The 15,728-nt window shown below is 44.2% G+C and overlaps 1 protein-coding gene across 5 annotated transcripts in view; it reads left to right on the top strand.

Moving 5' to 3' along the window:
* Positions 1-5,964, top strand: part of LOC138647409 (sodium- and chloride-dependent creatine transporter 1-like) — a 63,148-nt gene extending 57,184 nt beyond the window's left edge. For all 5 annotated transcript variants that reach the window (XR_011314966.1, XR_011314965.1, XM_069736392.1 and 2 more), the window contains 3 exons: positions 8-108; positions 473-643; positions 1,520-5,964. Coding sequence is in view for 3 of the 5 variants with exons in the window: in XM_069736392.1 (XP_069592493.1) it covers positions 8-108; positions 473-643; positions 1,520-1,663 (416 nt within the window). In the remaining 2 variants the exon portion in view is untranslated. The remainder of the gene's footprint in view (positions 1-7; positions 109-472; positions 644-1,519) is intronic.
* Positions 5,965-15,728: the final 9,764 nt, after the last annotated feature.

The following is a 15,728-nucleotide window of genomic DNA, read 5'->3' as shown; positions in this document are numbered from 1 at the left end:
TCTTCAGGTGCGGACAGATTTATGGATGACGTTGCTCGGATGATCGGTTACCGGCCTCTCCCTTACATGAAGTGGTGCTGGTCAGTGATTACGCCTCTTGTCTGCGTGGTGAGTTATGATGAAGATTAGAAGTCACTATGGCAATGTTGGTGAAACCTATCAAGCCATTGCGGGGAGATGGACAGAGGAGCCCCTCTGCAAGAACAGTAGAAGGGCCCTTAGCAGTGCAGGAATTCCTCACAATGCACCACTCCTGCTTCGGAGGTGGTAGTGGCCCCCTGACCTCTTGGGCCCCTGTGCGGTTGCACCAGTGATGTCTGCCCGTCTAGCATACACTTGGATCTCTGCGGAAAGGAGAATGGTGGTGTCTTATCGATGGTATCAGAGTGCCACCTAGTGGTGGTGATCAGTACTACATATTTCAGTGCTAATCTATTTTTCTTTTTTATTTTGTTTCTCCTGTTGGTTTTAGGGTATTTTCGTCTTTCATGTGGTTAACTACAAGCCTCTGACTTACAACAAAACCTATGTGTATCCCTGGTGGGGTGACGCGATCGGCTGGGGTCTGGCCTTGGCTTCTATGCTCTGCATCCCGCTCACTGTTGTGTGCAAGCTGCTAAGATCCAAAGGGTCTCTACGGGAGGTCGGTGTCACAAAAATATTTGTGTTCATCAAAATGTCATTTAGTTAAAATGAACGGCTTTTATCGGCAGATAAATTTGACGTATATCCAATCTATTGGCCAGATTTACTGTGTAGTTGTGTCAATGTCAAATTAAAATTGGTTTTTATGATTTATTTACTATTTTTGCAAAATGAAAACAAATTAATTTTACCATATTGTGCTTTGAAAGTTTTTTTTTTTTTTTTTCTTTTGAAAGTGTTTTTTTTTTTTTTTTTTTTACCGTTGTGGATAATATTTATTTATTAATAATAAATAATATAATTAAAAAATTTATAATAAATATAAATGTTTAATGATAACAAAACAATATATTGTTGTAATTATTTATCATTAACATTATTCTTCATTATAAGCGTTGCCTAATCTAAGGTTTTTATATTAATTATATTATTATTATTATTAGTATTATTATTATTAACCCATTACTTGCCATATTAAAATTTTTACAAGTACGGACTTTTCAGAAAAGGGCATCACAATATTCAATTAAAAATGACAATGACATGATTTCCTATTTTGAAAACATTCATTTTACAAACACAACGCAAAAAAATTGGACCTAATTATAAAATCTTAGTTGCTAGAAGCTAAAGATTAGGCGTCCCCAAAAAAAGGACATTGGTAGATAATGGGTTAAAACCTTAGATTAGGCAATGCTATAATGAAGAATAATGTTAATGATGAAAATAAAACAAAATATTGTTGTAATTATGTATTATTATTATTATTTTATTTCTGATTATTATTATTTCATTTTTCTTCTTCTTTTTTCTTCTTCATTATAAGGGGTGTCTAATCTAAGGTTTATTTTTCTTTCTTTTTTTTTTTTCTCAGCGTTGGCACCACCTCACCACCCCGGTGTGGGGTCACCACCATCTTGAGTACCTGACCCCTGAGGCAGAAACCAAACTGCTCCCTCCCGACTCGCTGGTCACGCTCGGCAAAGACAAAGCCACTTTGTTCGAAACCGTCATCTAAGAAGCCGCCTATGCGAGCAGGCGCCGCTTATCGTGTATTGTAACGTGTTGTGCCAATCCGTCCATCTGTCCTTAATCTTCTGTGCTGCCGTCCATGACATGGCAGAGCCGCGGTGGGGGGCAGTACACCATTATATCACCCACCCCCTTATATATCATATCTGCGTCTGCCGTGTAAGATCTTCCCGGGATAATGTCACTGCATATATCGCCTGCTCCATGCCCGTAGTATAGCCGATGCCCGGTCCTGGGCAGGATACATAGAATAGTCTTGGCTTGTACCCCCTGATTCTAGATAATGAGGGGCTAGAAGAGTATGTAGCCCATCTGTAGACCACTATGACCTATACGTGAACCCCCCTTCACCCTTAGCAAGCAGCAGAGGGGTCCTACAGATCAGTGGGTCCCTTTTATGTTGCTGGGTTTTACCCTGGTGGGGATTTCCTCTTTCGTGACCCTTGTTTAGCTGGAGTGTGCCCTTACCTGCCACCACTAGGTGTCACTAGAGACACCGTTCGTCCTCCTGGAGGAGAGCTCATTTGCATACCCGATTCCCAGGAGGCATTTCTTGTGTCTCCATGATTGGGGGAAAGAGGAAGATTTGTGTGGTCTACCTGATCGGGGGCCCCAGTGAGCTGTAGGACCCCTCCTCTATGTTCTGAGCTTTCACATTCTCAGTATGTAGCACTTTACAGTCATTTTTTACTAATTTAATCAGTAGAAATAGGACCATTTATTGGGACTGTTGGAGAATGTTGCAGGCTGTCCATGTCCCCTATGATGCAGACTACTTATTCCACCAGAAAAAAAAGGGAAGTGCAATCACATCAGAATAAATAGTTTTATAGACCGAACCAATCAGTGTTAGACGGGCCATCCGGGGAGGGAGCAATGATTCTGGGGTCCCACTGTCCGTCCATGTATGATCAGTGCCAATCATGATGAATATTATCCGTAAGTTCTGACCCAGGGTGTACGGCAAAGGAGGCATGGCAATATGTAAATTACTGCGTCAACACGAGGCCACATACAAGAGCATTCAGGGGCCATGATAATATATAGGGCACGGTAGAGGTGAACTGTAGGGGCCCCAGTAATAGAAGAGGTAGGGTTGTTGGCGATTTCCATCCTTAGAGAAACAGCGCCACTCCTGTCCACAGGTTGTGTGTGGTATTGCATTTCAGCCCTATTCGCTTTAATGTAAAAAGCAAAACCCACAGACAGATGTGTAGCCGCCATGATTTCTTAACAATAATCGACCCCTTTAAGGGCCTTGGTAACATACAGAAGTGAGATTCAGGGGTCCCAAGAATGTACAGAGTGGGTTTTTTTTTCTTGTTTTTTGGTGATCTATAACAGGATTCAACCCACCGATGTGCCATGTGGTAGAGGGACCTTTTGGGCCCTCCAACTCCATTACCCAGGTAGGATTGCAAATTTGTTACACCCTATAGCTACGTCCCAACTCCAGGATATCGGGAAGTCCTGTGGCTGCAAGTATCTGATTTGCATACATGTGGTCACATGCCAACTAGACGCTTCTTTCAATTCCATTGCATTGAGAGAGGCCGAGCACGTCTAGTCGGAATGTGGCCGCAAGTCAGGAAATCGCCTGATTGTTGTCACGTGTCCACCCGCTATCACCAGGAATACTATGAATCCTGACACTGTGCACACTACACACTGACAAGACACTTTTGCCATCTAGTGGTAAAATATGAAACTACATGTCACTACAGTTTTATGAGATGAAGTCACCAAAAAATGGTTCTCATACCAGGAATACACGGGGTGGGGATGGGGCCAACTCTTGGGTTTTGCTTCACAGGCTACCAGAATGTTAGTACGCTTACACTGCCCCTCACAATGATGCTATATGTATAATACACTACAAACATGATTTATATGAAGCCTTAAATAGTAATTTCCTCACTTGTGGGCTGCTATACCTTCCACTGCAGAAGACCCTGATATTAGAAATGGCAATAGTAGGCCGAGGTGTGTGTTTTTTTTTTTTGGTGTTTTTTTTTTTTGCGGGGTGGGGCTTAGTGTGTACCTATAGTCCTTCGAGAGGGGGCTTGTCTCTTCCCATAAACATGTATTTTAAATTTTTTAGCTGTTTGTAAACGCCGCTGTTCTCATGAATCCGGCGATGTTTTTCTTTTGTTCCCGTGCCTCTCCTTTCCTGAGATATGGCCAAGTGGACGTGTTCTTGTGCGTCATGCCCAGTTGGCTAAAACGGACTAGATTTATATACAGTGAAGAAGGGGTCATATCTCTGGAACGGAGAGGCGCAGGAACAAGAGAAAGACATCGCCAGATTCAGGAGAACAGCGACATTTACACCAGGTAACAAAAAAAAACATTACTTATTCATGGGAAGTGACAAGAACTTTTTCAAACACTTATGAGCAGGATCAGCGAGTAGGGACACATCATTATAGAAAACATATCATGGCATTTATTCTATATTCTTTTGCTCAAACTGATAACTTTTAACTCTGTGCCACTTTGGTACCCGCCCGTGCCTCTTGCCCATAATCGGGGGTCGTGACTTCAGACAGAGTTTTATCGGCTGCTGTTTTTAAAGGAAAAGCGTTAAAGTAATGAGCGATCCAGTCTTTAAAGGTCCCATGATCTAAACCCCAAATATCCTTAACTGATGAATGATCATGTAGATTGCAGTAAAAGGGCACAAAGTGCCATATTATTCATGATGATTGCCTTTTTAAAGAGCTTTTATTTGCCACCAAAGAAGCTATGTAATACTTGATAAGATTTTTTAGATCTAGGTCATTGTGACAGTGAAACCTTGTGCATTATCTGGGGGTCTCAGACTCACTATGGATCATTTCAACACTTAAGAAAAAATAAATCACTACATTGGGCGCCGCTTATCTTTCATTTAAATAAATACACAAGGTTGCTTTGTCAGAAGTGACAATTTTGTCGTCCGTGGTTTTTATCTTTCTTATGCAGAAGAGCCATTAAAAAATAATATATTAATGTAGTATCTCGCATATTTGAAATAATAGATCTGGATATTATTATCCCAGAATTTTATTCTTTATTTTTTTTTTTGCATTAGAAAAAGGTTTAAATCAATGCAGAGAAATCATTTATTTTTTAAAGGAGCAGAACAGTATTTTTATAGGTATGGATAACCATCTACAGTATATACCGTATACACTGGAAAGACGTATATTCATCCTATTAGAACCCCTGTCTTTCGGGATCTTGGGGGGGCTGCATGTTTGTGCCTCATCTTTCATTGTACCCAGTACTGATCCTGCCCTTATTGTTTCTGCCACGTAGATGCTCTGTGTCTCCTGACGGCCATTATGTATTCTGATGTTCACACTCATCCTTATCCTAGAAAATTAAATAAAAATATTTCTAAGATTATTTGAATTAAAAAAAAAAAAAAAAAAAATTTTTCTAGGAAACTGCGCCTTTGCTGTCTACAGGTTGTGTCTGGTATTACAGCAGATGTTGAGCTGAAATAAAATGTAAAAAAAAAATTAAATGGGCAGGAGTAGCGCTGTTTCTTGCAAAAAAAAAAAAATTTCAAATTTTAGACAACCCCTTTAAGAAATCTTTATAAATCATATATTGGTGGGGTTCTGTGTGGTTTTAGTCTCCTAGTTCAGACCCCAAAAAAACAATGAAAAAATGGGAAACGTTGTCTATATACCTTCCACCTAACATTGTGCAGTTGTGTCTTGGCACTGTAGGTGGCAGCAGAGAGTCTAAAAAAAAAAAACCGAATGGTTTTAATTAATTGGGAAGAGGTGTCTAATTGGCCGCCATTGAACTATTGCAAGACTACATTACTCAGCATCACCTGGCGGCCAGAGCATGCTGAGGGTTATTGTTCTGCAACAGCTAGAGAGCTGCCAGTTGGAGACCACTTCTATAAGGTGCCATCCTTATGCCATTTCCTCATGTACGGTAACATGTGGCATGGGCATATCATCCGGGCTTTGCCGTGTGCCACAGATGTCGCTTGTAATCGTGTTACTTGTGTGCCAAAATCCCTTTTTAAACTGTTGTGTAACAGCTGTAGGTGACATGTTTGCTTTTTCTGCTACAAGGGGAACTAGAAGTCCCAGCAAACGGGGAAGTAAAGTTGCCTATGTCTCCCTCCCTTTCCCTCTTTTCACTTTTGCCAGCGCAGTGTTCACACCTCCTTGTTTTAATGCCGATATAAGAGTATTTCTATAGGTCTTATTTTTATGACTAGACATCAACTGTATGAATAAAACTAGAAGACATTGCAATAAAAGCAAAATAAAACGGTAACGCAACGAGTGGTGGTGATTTCTGTCTTTAAAAAAAAAAAAAAAAAAAATTGGGCTTAAAAAAAAAAAGTTCTTTGGATCCTGGAGAAATTACGGTAGCTGCTTCCAACCATATTAATGCCACTTAACTTTTGAGAATTATTTTATATTTTGTTAGTTTTATTTTTTTTTCTATGTAAAATGCACCAAAATTCTGGCTCAGGGAATACTTTTCTGCTGATTATTCAGTGTTTTTAGTTAGTGGCCAGATGAAGCCATGCCTCCTCTGTCAATGTTAAGGGGAATGGAGTTCGGGATGGGAGAGGCTCCTGCTGCAGACATTTGAAAGGGGGGAGGCTCCTGCTGCAGACATTTGAAATGGGAGAGGCTCCTGCTGCAGACATTTGAAAAGGGGGGGAGGCTCCTGCTGCAGACATTTGAAAAGGGAGAGGCTCCTGTTGCAGACACTTGAAAGGGGAGAGGCTCCTGCTGCAGACATTTGAAAGGGGGGAGGCCAGGATATGAATTTTTTTTTTTTGTCCCTTTTCTGCATTTTAGTGCCCCTTAAGACCAAATGAAAATCTTCCCGCAATGTGCAACAGGTGGGGAATTATCTTCCAGAGAAGAGATTTTCCATTTTATGGGACCTTTTGAAATATAAAAGGACCCCTAAATTAAAAATGCATCCCCTTTTATAGTGCTACAGTCTTCACATGGGGTATAGAAGTTTAATTACTAGTTTGATTTGACTACATCTTTTTTTTATTTTATTTTATTTTTTTTTGTCTAGGAGGTCTGGAGTAGAGGCCAAACAATAGGCCGACTCGTCCATGTCCCATTGTCCTCCCTATGTTATGTGTATAGGTGTGTGTACTATAAAAAAGGGATACATTTGTATTCTTGCACATGCCACATAGTAAATAAAAGGGGTGCAGTTATCCTTGCATTCTACAGAGGATGTCTAGGGTAATGCACTCAGGGCGTTATAGGGTTAATGGTGAATTGCTGCCCTTGTTTTTTTGAAGCTGTCATAACCGTTACCAGCATCCTCCACTAGGGGGAGCTCAGTGCACACAGATTTGATCTGTTCCCTATAAGCACAAATCTCCATGTGCACTGAGCTCCCCCTAGTGGTGACTGCAGGTGGACAGAATTCTATCAAGTTTTAAGTCTGATTATAATCCCTTATGCAAATGTAAAATATACAGAAGTTTGGATTTAAAAAAACAAACAATTGTAAAAGCTTTTTGCATTTATGGGCCATTCGGAGTTTTGCAATTAGATGCTTTTATTATTGCTACAAATTATGGAGACATTCATTAAAGGATGAGACTACTTTTTTTTTTTTCTTCTTCTTCCAGCGTCACTTTTGTCCATGGCTTGTCTGGTATTGCAGCTCAGGTCCATTTAAATAACTGGCTGTGCTGCAATCCACCACTAGGGGGAGCTCACTGCATATATAGTATCTGCACAGTTATTCAATAAGCTCCTAAGTGCCCTCTAGTGGCTGATGTAGGAACACCAAATTTTATCAATTCGCTCTGTGTCTGCGGGGGATTTTGGATCTCTGTATTGGAAACAAGGCGGTTTGAGGGCGGCTACAGAGATGCTGGAAGTGATCAACCACTACAGAATTTTGGATGTCAGATTTAATAGATCCTAGGCATGAGCCATTAGATCCAAAGTAACCTTTGCAGAGTGTCAACGGCATTGTCAGATGTTTAGGGGCATAGGGTGGGCTATTGTGGCTGGCCGCCAAAGGAGATGCTATTCTATCAACACAAAAATAATAAGTTCTAGCTCTTGAACGGCAACAAAGGAACCTCAAAAGAGAAGGAGGGCCCTGCTTGGATGCGTTGTGTATTGGAATCTAATGCATGAAATCCATTTTTTTCTATGTTGGAAGCACAAATAGCAGTTTTGGTCTATCCGCCATACTTTACACTGCAGCTCTGTTTAGTTAGATAAGCTAAAAAAAAGAAGAATCAATCCATGCAGGAATTCTTATATCTATCCCAGCAAGGACAGAACGGTGAAAAGAATCCATCACGAGGGAAAGAAGATTATTCGGAAGGAAACAGAGCGTGGCGGCGGGTTCATGGCGAGTGGAATATCTAATGGTCGGATCACGCCCTTAAAATTATGGCAACGCCAGTGGTGAAGCAGGAGAAAGGGTTAAATCATCAGATCCGGTGCTGCCGTACACGCGGTGCCGCCATTAGATTCTGCAAATGTGTTTCTTATTTCTTCCCGACATCTCCTCTGCCTGACATGATAAAACAAATACAGAAGACGGAGGAGAAAATCTGCAATTATCCCGCTGCACCCGACGAGACGAACAACAAAAGCGTCATCCTGTGTTGTGACAAGCTTTCTAGTCTGTGTGATTGCGGCCGCCGCGGCGAAAGCTAACGAGGAGCAGAAGGCAGCGCCGCTCCGCTCTCAGACGCCGCTCCGGCTGCCGGCGCTTTCAAAGGACTCGCGCCTGCAGCGGCCGAATGTTTAATTCAAAGGCACCTGGGGACGTTCTCTTATTGCTGCTCGTCTAATTAGGGATGTGGCGGCCAATTATTCTGCATTGCCAGAACGTTCCTAATGAACTGATCGCAGCTCGGAAAAAAAAAACGCTCCCGCCTTCATCTATATCGCTAAGAGGATCGCAATGTGGGAAAAATTAAAGTGATGATCCCTTTTCCAAAAACATTTTTTTTTTTTAATTTTTTTATTAATACAAATCGCAAACTGAGTATTACTTTCACCAAATCTTGTGTGGAAGGAACGAGCTGATTGGCTGCAGCGCTGTCAGCGTGAGTGACTTCAGCGCTGCAGACAAACGACAGTGACTGCGGCAGATGCTCAATGCTGGACCCGATGAGTGATACTCGCCGTGTAGCGCAGGTTTTTGTAGGACAATCCCTTTAAGGGAAACTTAGTCACCATAAAAAGTGACCCTTTCCCATCAGAGGTCAGGAGTGCGCGGCTTTGTGCTCGGATTTTAGCAGTGATGACTTTGTGCCGATACCAGAGGCGGCCTGGACTCTGCAGTTATGGGGTCAGCAGAGCGGTGGTGACTTTTCTGCCCTCTGCTCCTCAGCATTCGGCCCCCCTCCCGCTCTGTAATGTTACGGGGTCTCTACTTCGTGACTGAGTTGCTGAGGTTCCTTTCTCTTCAAAATAATATCACTCACAGGTGATGGGGCAAGATTCAAGAGGAAGAAATGTCATGGACGGACTTGTTATCCCGGTGGCTCCTATTACAGGACCGTGCTGATATCACCACCGGCCATTCTATCACAGGGTAGTAAAGGTGGACGGCAAGATGGAGGGCCGGGGTTATACATCAGGGCGGAGGGGCCAGAGGTTATACATCGGGGCTGGAGGGGCTGGAGGTTATATATCAGGCTGGAGGGGCTGGAGGTTATACACCGAGACAGAGGGGGCGGAGGTTATACACTGGGGCGGAAGGGTCATGGGTTATATATCGAGGTGGAGGGGCTGGAGGTTATACATCGGGGTGGAGGGGCTATGGGTTATACATCGGGACGGAGGGGCCGGAGGTTATTCACCGAGACAGAGGGGCCGGAGGTTATACATCGGGGATGAAGGGCTGGAGGTTTTACACTGGGGGTAATGAACGTCTGTCCCAATACTTTTTACATAGTTACATACATAGTTATTAAGGTTGAAGGAAGACTATAAGTCCATCTAGTTCACCCCATAGCCTAACCTAACATGCCCTAACATGTGGATCCAGAGGAAGGCAAAAAAAAACATATGGCAAAGAGTAAGCTCCACCTTGGGGAAAAAAAATTCCTTCCCGACTCCACATACGGCAATCAGACTAGTTCCCTGGATCAACGCCCTATCAAGGAATCTAGTGTATATACCCTGTAACATTATACTTTTCCAGAAAGGTATCCAGTCCCCTCTTAAATTTAAGTAATGAATCACTCATTACAACATCATGCGGCAGAGAGTTCCATAGTCTCACTGCTCTTACAGTAAAGAATCCGCGTCTGTTATTATGCCTAAACCTTTTTTCCTCCAGACGTAGAGGATGCCCCCTTGTCCCTGTCTCAGGTCTATGATTAAAAAGATCATCAGAAAGGTCTTTGTACTGTCCCCCCATATATTTATACATTAACATAAGATCACCCCTTAGTCTTCGTTTTTCCAAACTAAATAGCCCCCAGTGTAATAACCTATCTTGGTATTGCAGACCCCCCAGTCCTCTAATAACCTTGGTCGCTCTTCTCTGCACCCGCTCCAGTTCAGCTATGTCTTTCTTATACACCGGAGACCAGGACTGTGCACAGTTTGAGGAAGATGATGATGTATAAGATAATGAGGCCCCATTATACCAGCGCTGCCATCATGTACAATAGTGACCCTGTCGCTCGCACTACGTCGGCCATTGCTGGGTTGTACTGAGCGCAGATACATGGAGGACATGTCCTGGATGGCCCAGACAGAGGCGCCGTGTAGGAGTCTGTGCATATTTCCTTTTTCTGTGACCAATGTCTCCCCCTCAGGTCCCGACATCTTATTAGTAAATTAATGGACAGAAGGACAGAAACTGCGACTGAGTCATTGAGGTATAAAATGTGGAATCCTGCGATCCCGGAGCCTCTGATGTCGGCGGACGCGCTGCTAATCGTCGCCGTCCTCTCAGAAGGTCGGCGTGCGGCCGCAGCTCCCGGACGGAGACTCCAGAGGCTTTGAAAATGGCTTTTAGATTGCAAAAAATAAACCGATCAGAGCTGGAGAAAAGCAGAAACGTCTATTAACTGACGACATAAAACTGGAAGAGAAAATGACAAAAGTTTCATCTATGGGTTAAATCCGGAATTGACGCATAGAGATGAGTGAACTGATTTGCCGGCCCCCCACATCCCACAGCCACAGACCACTAACATGGCAGCTGGGACCAATAGATTTGCTCAGCTGAGCATCGATCACTGATTAACCCCTTAAATGTCACTGTCAATTTCTAAGCGGCATTTATGGTGTGACCATGTACTGGTCCTGCCCCAGTGATGTGCAGACGCTACAGTATATGTGTGTGCTGTGCCGATTCTCACCAGTGATCTTCTCAATGATCAGAATTGCGCACTTTCCCTTTTTCATTGCCGTTCGGCCCGGACCTCCATGACTACTTTTTCCATCTATTACTCGTCCCTGTAAAGTGTAACACAAAGACATCTTTACCTTATTGCTTTCCGGGTACTTCCTTACATCCCACCACCGCTACACAAACCATATAGTGCTATAACCAGTGCCCAGTAATAATGCCCCTCTGTGCCCTGTACAGTAATATTACCTGCCGTTTGTGCGCCACACAATATCCGGGCCCCCTTTGTGGCCCCACACAGTAGTAATGTTCCCACTACAAAGTGACTGGTGATAGTGTCGCCCCCGTGCCTCCTCATAGTAATAATGCCCCTCTATGCCTCCTTGTAGTCATACTGCCCCCTATAGTAATAATGACCCCACTGTGCCTTATGATTATGCCCTCCTTTGTGTCTTTTAATATAATAATGCCCCCATTGTGCCTCTTTATAATATAAGTAGAATAAAAATAAGCTAACACCTCGCTCCCATCACAAGTGGTGCGCACCTCCTCATCGCAGTCTCCAGGCTGGTGCAGGTGGCACAATGTAGTGATGCCACCGCATCGGCCCGATGTCCCCAGTGTGGAGCTGGCCTCTTACAGGCAATACGCAGACTGCCTGAATAAGTGGTGGAGCCAGGAGCCAATGTGGTGGGGCAGGGAGCCAATGTGATGGAGCCGGGAGCCAATGTGGTGAGTCAGGAGCCAATGTGATGGAGCCAGGAGCCAATGTGGTGGAGCCAGGAGCCAATGTGATGGAGCCGGGAGCCAATGTGATGGAGCCGGGAGCCAATGTGGTGAGTCAGGAGCCAATGTGGTGGAGGCGGGAGCCAATGTGATGGAGCCGGGAGCCAATGTGGTGAGTCAGGGAGACAACGTGGTGGGGCAGGGAGACAATGTGGTGGAGTATGGGAGCCAATGTGATGGAGTCAGGAGCCAATGTGGTGGAGGCGGGAGCCAATGTGGTGGAGGCGGGAGCCAATGTGGTGAGTCAGGGAGACAATGTGGTGGAGTATGGGAGCCAATTTGGTGGAGCCAGGAGCCAATTTGGTGGGGCAGGGAGCCAATGTGGTGGAGTATGGGAGCCAATGTGGTGGAGTATGGGAGCCAATGTGGTGGGGCAGGGAGCCAATTTGGTGGAGCCAGGAGCCAATGTGGTGGGGCAGGGAGCCAATGTGGTGGAGGCGGGAGCCAATGTGGTGGAGCTGAGAGTCAGTGGTAGAGCCGGGAGCCAATGTGGTGGTGCAGGGAGCCAATGTGGTGGAGGCGGGAGTCAATGTGGTGGAGCCAGGAGCCAATGTGGTGGAGCCGGGAGCCAATGTGGTGGAGGCGGGAGTCAATGTGGTGGAGCCAGGAGCCAATGTGGTGGAGCCGGGAGCCAATGTGGTGGAGGCGGGAGTCAATGTGGTGGAGCCGGGAGCCAATGTGGTGGAGCCGGGAGTCAATGTGGTGGAGCCGGGAGCCAATGTGGTGGTGCAGGGAGCCAATGTGATGAAGCAGGGAGCCAATGTGGTGGAGGCGGGAGTTAATGTGGTGGAGGCGGGAGTCAATGTGGTGGAGCCGGGAGCCAATGTGGTGGAGGCGGGAGTCAATGTGGTGGAGCCAGGAGCCAATGTGGTGGAGCCGGGAGCCAATGTGGTGGAGCCAGGAGCCAATGTGGTGGAGCCGGGAGCCAATGTGGTGGAGCCGGGAGCCAATGTGGTGGAGCCGGGAGCCAATGTGGTGGAGCCGGGAGCCAATGATTCTAAAGCTATTACCAGCGTCCTTAAGATCAAGATACTATTGATAGTGTTGCGGCCGATGCGGCACATTTCCGGACCAGCTCATCTGGCATTTGCAGTCAGTATACACTCATAACTGGCAGCTAGCTGCACCATTGTGGGTTAATTAAGGTGTGACTCCGCCTATAGCTCCCAGCAGAGACCTAATGATTACTGATGATCAGCACTCTGTAGTTACACACAGACTCCCCGGCTGGGAAACACCACAAGTCCCAGCTATACTAATACTGAAGTGGACTGTGCTTGCATCACTCAGGACCTTCCGACGTGCAAGTATTGCGCCACCCGGTGGCAGAGGCAGTTGGGGCAAGTTCAGACATGGATGTAACTATACTGGTGTGGATTCTCCTCAATGCAGAGATCCACGGACGACCCCAGAACGACCCCAGAAGGAGCAGAACTCGGAATGATGCGAACGGTAAGAGCGACATCTGCAGCCTGATACACGGGATCGTAACGTCGCGCCATTTCTTAGGTTGCGTTCACACGAGTATTTGTGGATCTGATGGTGCAGATTTTTTGCAGAATTCCTGCATTCGTTATTATATTTCTTGTTTTAAAGGGGATGGGACTACTTTATTATTATTATTATTATTATTATTATGTTTCTACATCAACAGGTTTTAATTGGAATTCTTTTACGTGTATCATAAAAACTACTTTTTTTTTTTTTTTTACTTTTTTTTACTTTTAATAGGTTTTACACAGTTTTTGCCGCACGGTTAGTGGATCGTGCCACTTCTGTACTGTATTTTTATTTCTAGAGATTAATATTACACTCTAAATACCTGGAATATTGCATATTTAATACATAAAAAATTACAGAAATATATATATATATATTTATATAGCTTTGTAACATCATTAAATCAGATTGTAAAATTTAAAAAAAAATGACGTATTTACATTCTTAATATTGGAAATGTGAAATCCTCTGGTGTATTGTCTCTGGGTGAACAATTTCCAAAAGTACCAACCCCTAGTGCCTCCTTGTGTTTATAGGGAGGGTTATCTGGCTTTTTATAGACCCTGAATGTTGTATAAATCTTCATTGCTTTTCACCAGGAGGTTTTATAATCTATCATGAACCCGGAGGCTCTGGATGAACAATGCAATGCTTTTATATCTATTGGGGTCGCTGTGTTTCTATGAGGACGTATGCAAGCGATAAGATCAATATATTTTGCATGCATTTGGCAGCCGCAGATGGTTGTAAGGAGATCTTCAGAAACGTTGCACGAGGTTTATAAACGGTTTTTGCTTCTCGCTCGTAATTCTTAACGTCCCATCAAAGCCGGGATAAAAAGGAGATGATAAAAGAAAGCGATTTGTCTTAAATTGCCCAAAAAAAAAAAAAAAATCCCCCAAAAAAGTCATAAATTGTCACCGGCCGGGATCCAGGGATCTCGATACCATCAGATGTCTGCGGATTGATGTTACCGACTGCTCAGATAAAATCACTTCTGCAATAAATACAGATTAATGGCCTCGGAAATCCTTCATGTGCCATAATGGGGATAGTATGTTACTCCTGGACGACTAATATAAGGCTCCATTCACATCCTTTATTACACACCTGCCCATTATAAGCTATGGGGCTGCGCCCATGACCATGTGACCCACATAGACGTGTCCGGTTTTTTTCCGGATGACAAGGGCCAATAAAAGTCCATGAGTCTGTGTAAACAGGTCCAGCACGCAAGTGGTCGGCCATGGCGTCATCTGTGCGACACGTGCCGGAATAGAATGCAAAATGGAAATGCCAGATTTTTATGTGTTAAAGATGTGCAAAGATAATAGAAAAAGCTTAGCAGACATTTTGCAAAGCCCCCCATACTTTATAGAAAAGTGATGGCTTTGGTGCTATATTGCAAAAAGTTGCAAAGCTTTTGCAACTTTTGACAGATAACGATAAAATTGTCCAATGTAAAAAAAAAAATCATGTGCACTGAGCTCCCCCTAGTGGTGGCTGCTGGAAGCCTCAACTCAGAAAACAGACCAAGGATGTGTTACAAAGTGATGGTGGAAGTAAAGTAGTGCAATGTTTAAGTCTTACTGAAGCTGGGGGGGTCCCATTTCCACATCCATTTGCCACGTGTAAGAATGAGACCACGTGATGCCTAATGTTGTTCCCATGTTTGTGGATGACCTGACGCCATGGTGTCATTGTGGCTCCTCCAAAACTGGCTGCAAGACCAGCAGGAAGATCTATCAATGGCTTCAGGTCCAACTCTAAATACAAACTGGCACCCACAAAGTTACCTGAACTCGAGAAGGCAACGCTCACACTGGCCACTAGAGGGAGCTTGTTGCACAAGTATCTATATTGAGCTCACTGACTTTTATATGGGTGTGGTGTGAGCTCCCTCTTGTGGCTGTTGCGAGAAAGGCAAACTTCTCAGTCTGTATGTGACGTACTGTGCTAGCACTGGTAGTCTGGGATACCGTTAATGATCTTGTGGTCAAAACTTTTCCAGACAAAGGAAGGGAAACCAATCCATAACTTATGTGAAAAATGCAAGAAAAAAAAAAAAACGAGGGATAGGAATTGTCTTTTAAGCAAGAATATACATTAAACAATATAGAGTAGTAAAGCCAGGTAGGAGTGGGTTAAATCCGAGCGCTGCTGGCTTATTTAGATGCACCTGGCTAACTTTGACTAAAGAACCAAGAAATGGGTTCCCCCTGTGTCAGTCTGCTGAGTGAGCTGGGGAGTGACCAGCCAAAAAGTGAGCTGCTGTTGGAAGAGAGACAAGTCAGGGTGTCTCTGAATGGGTCAGCTAGGAAAGCCAGGCAGTCTGTGTGTTGAACCTGCAGCCTGTTCAGTGTGGACTGTGCCAGGAATTTGGCGCTGAAGGGAATACCGTGGCTGGTAGGATCACAGGACTGTAATCG

Source organism: Ranitomeya imitator, chromosome 8 (genome assembly GCF_032444005.1).
Source record: "Ranitomeya imitator isolate aRanImi1 chromosome 8, aRanImi1.pri, whole genome shotgun sequence".
Classification (NCBI taxonomy): domain Eukaryota; kingdom Metazoa; phylum Chordata; class Amphibia; order Anura; family Dendrobatidae; genus Ranitomeya; species Ranitomeya imitator.
This window is presented reverse-complemented; position numbering and strand designations above follow the sequence as displayed.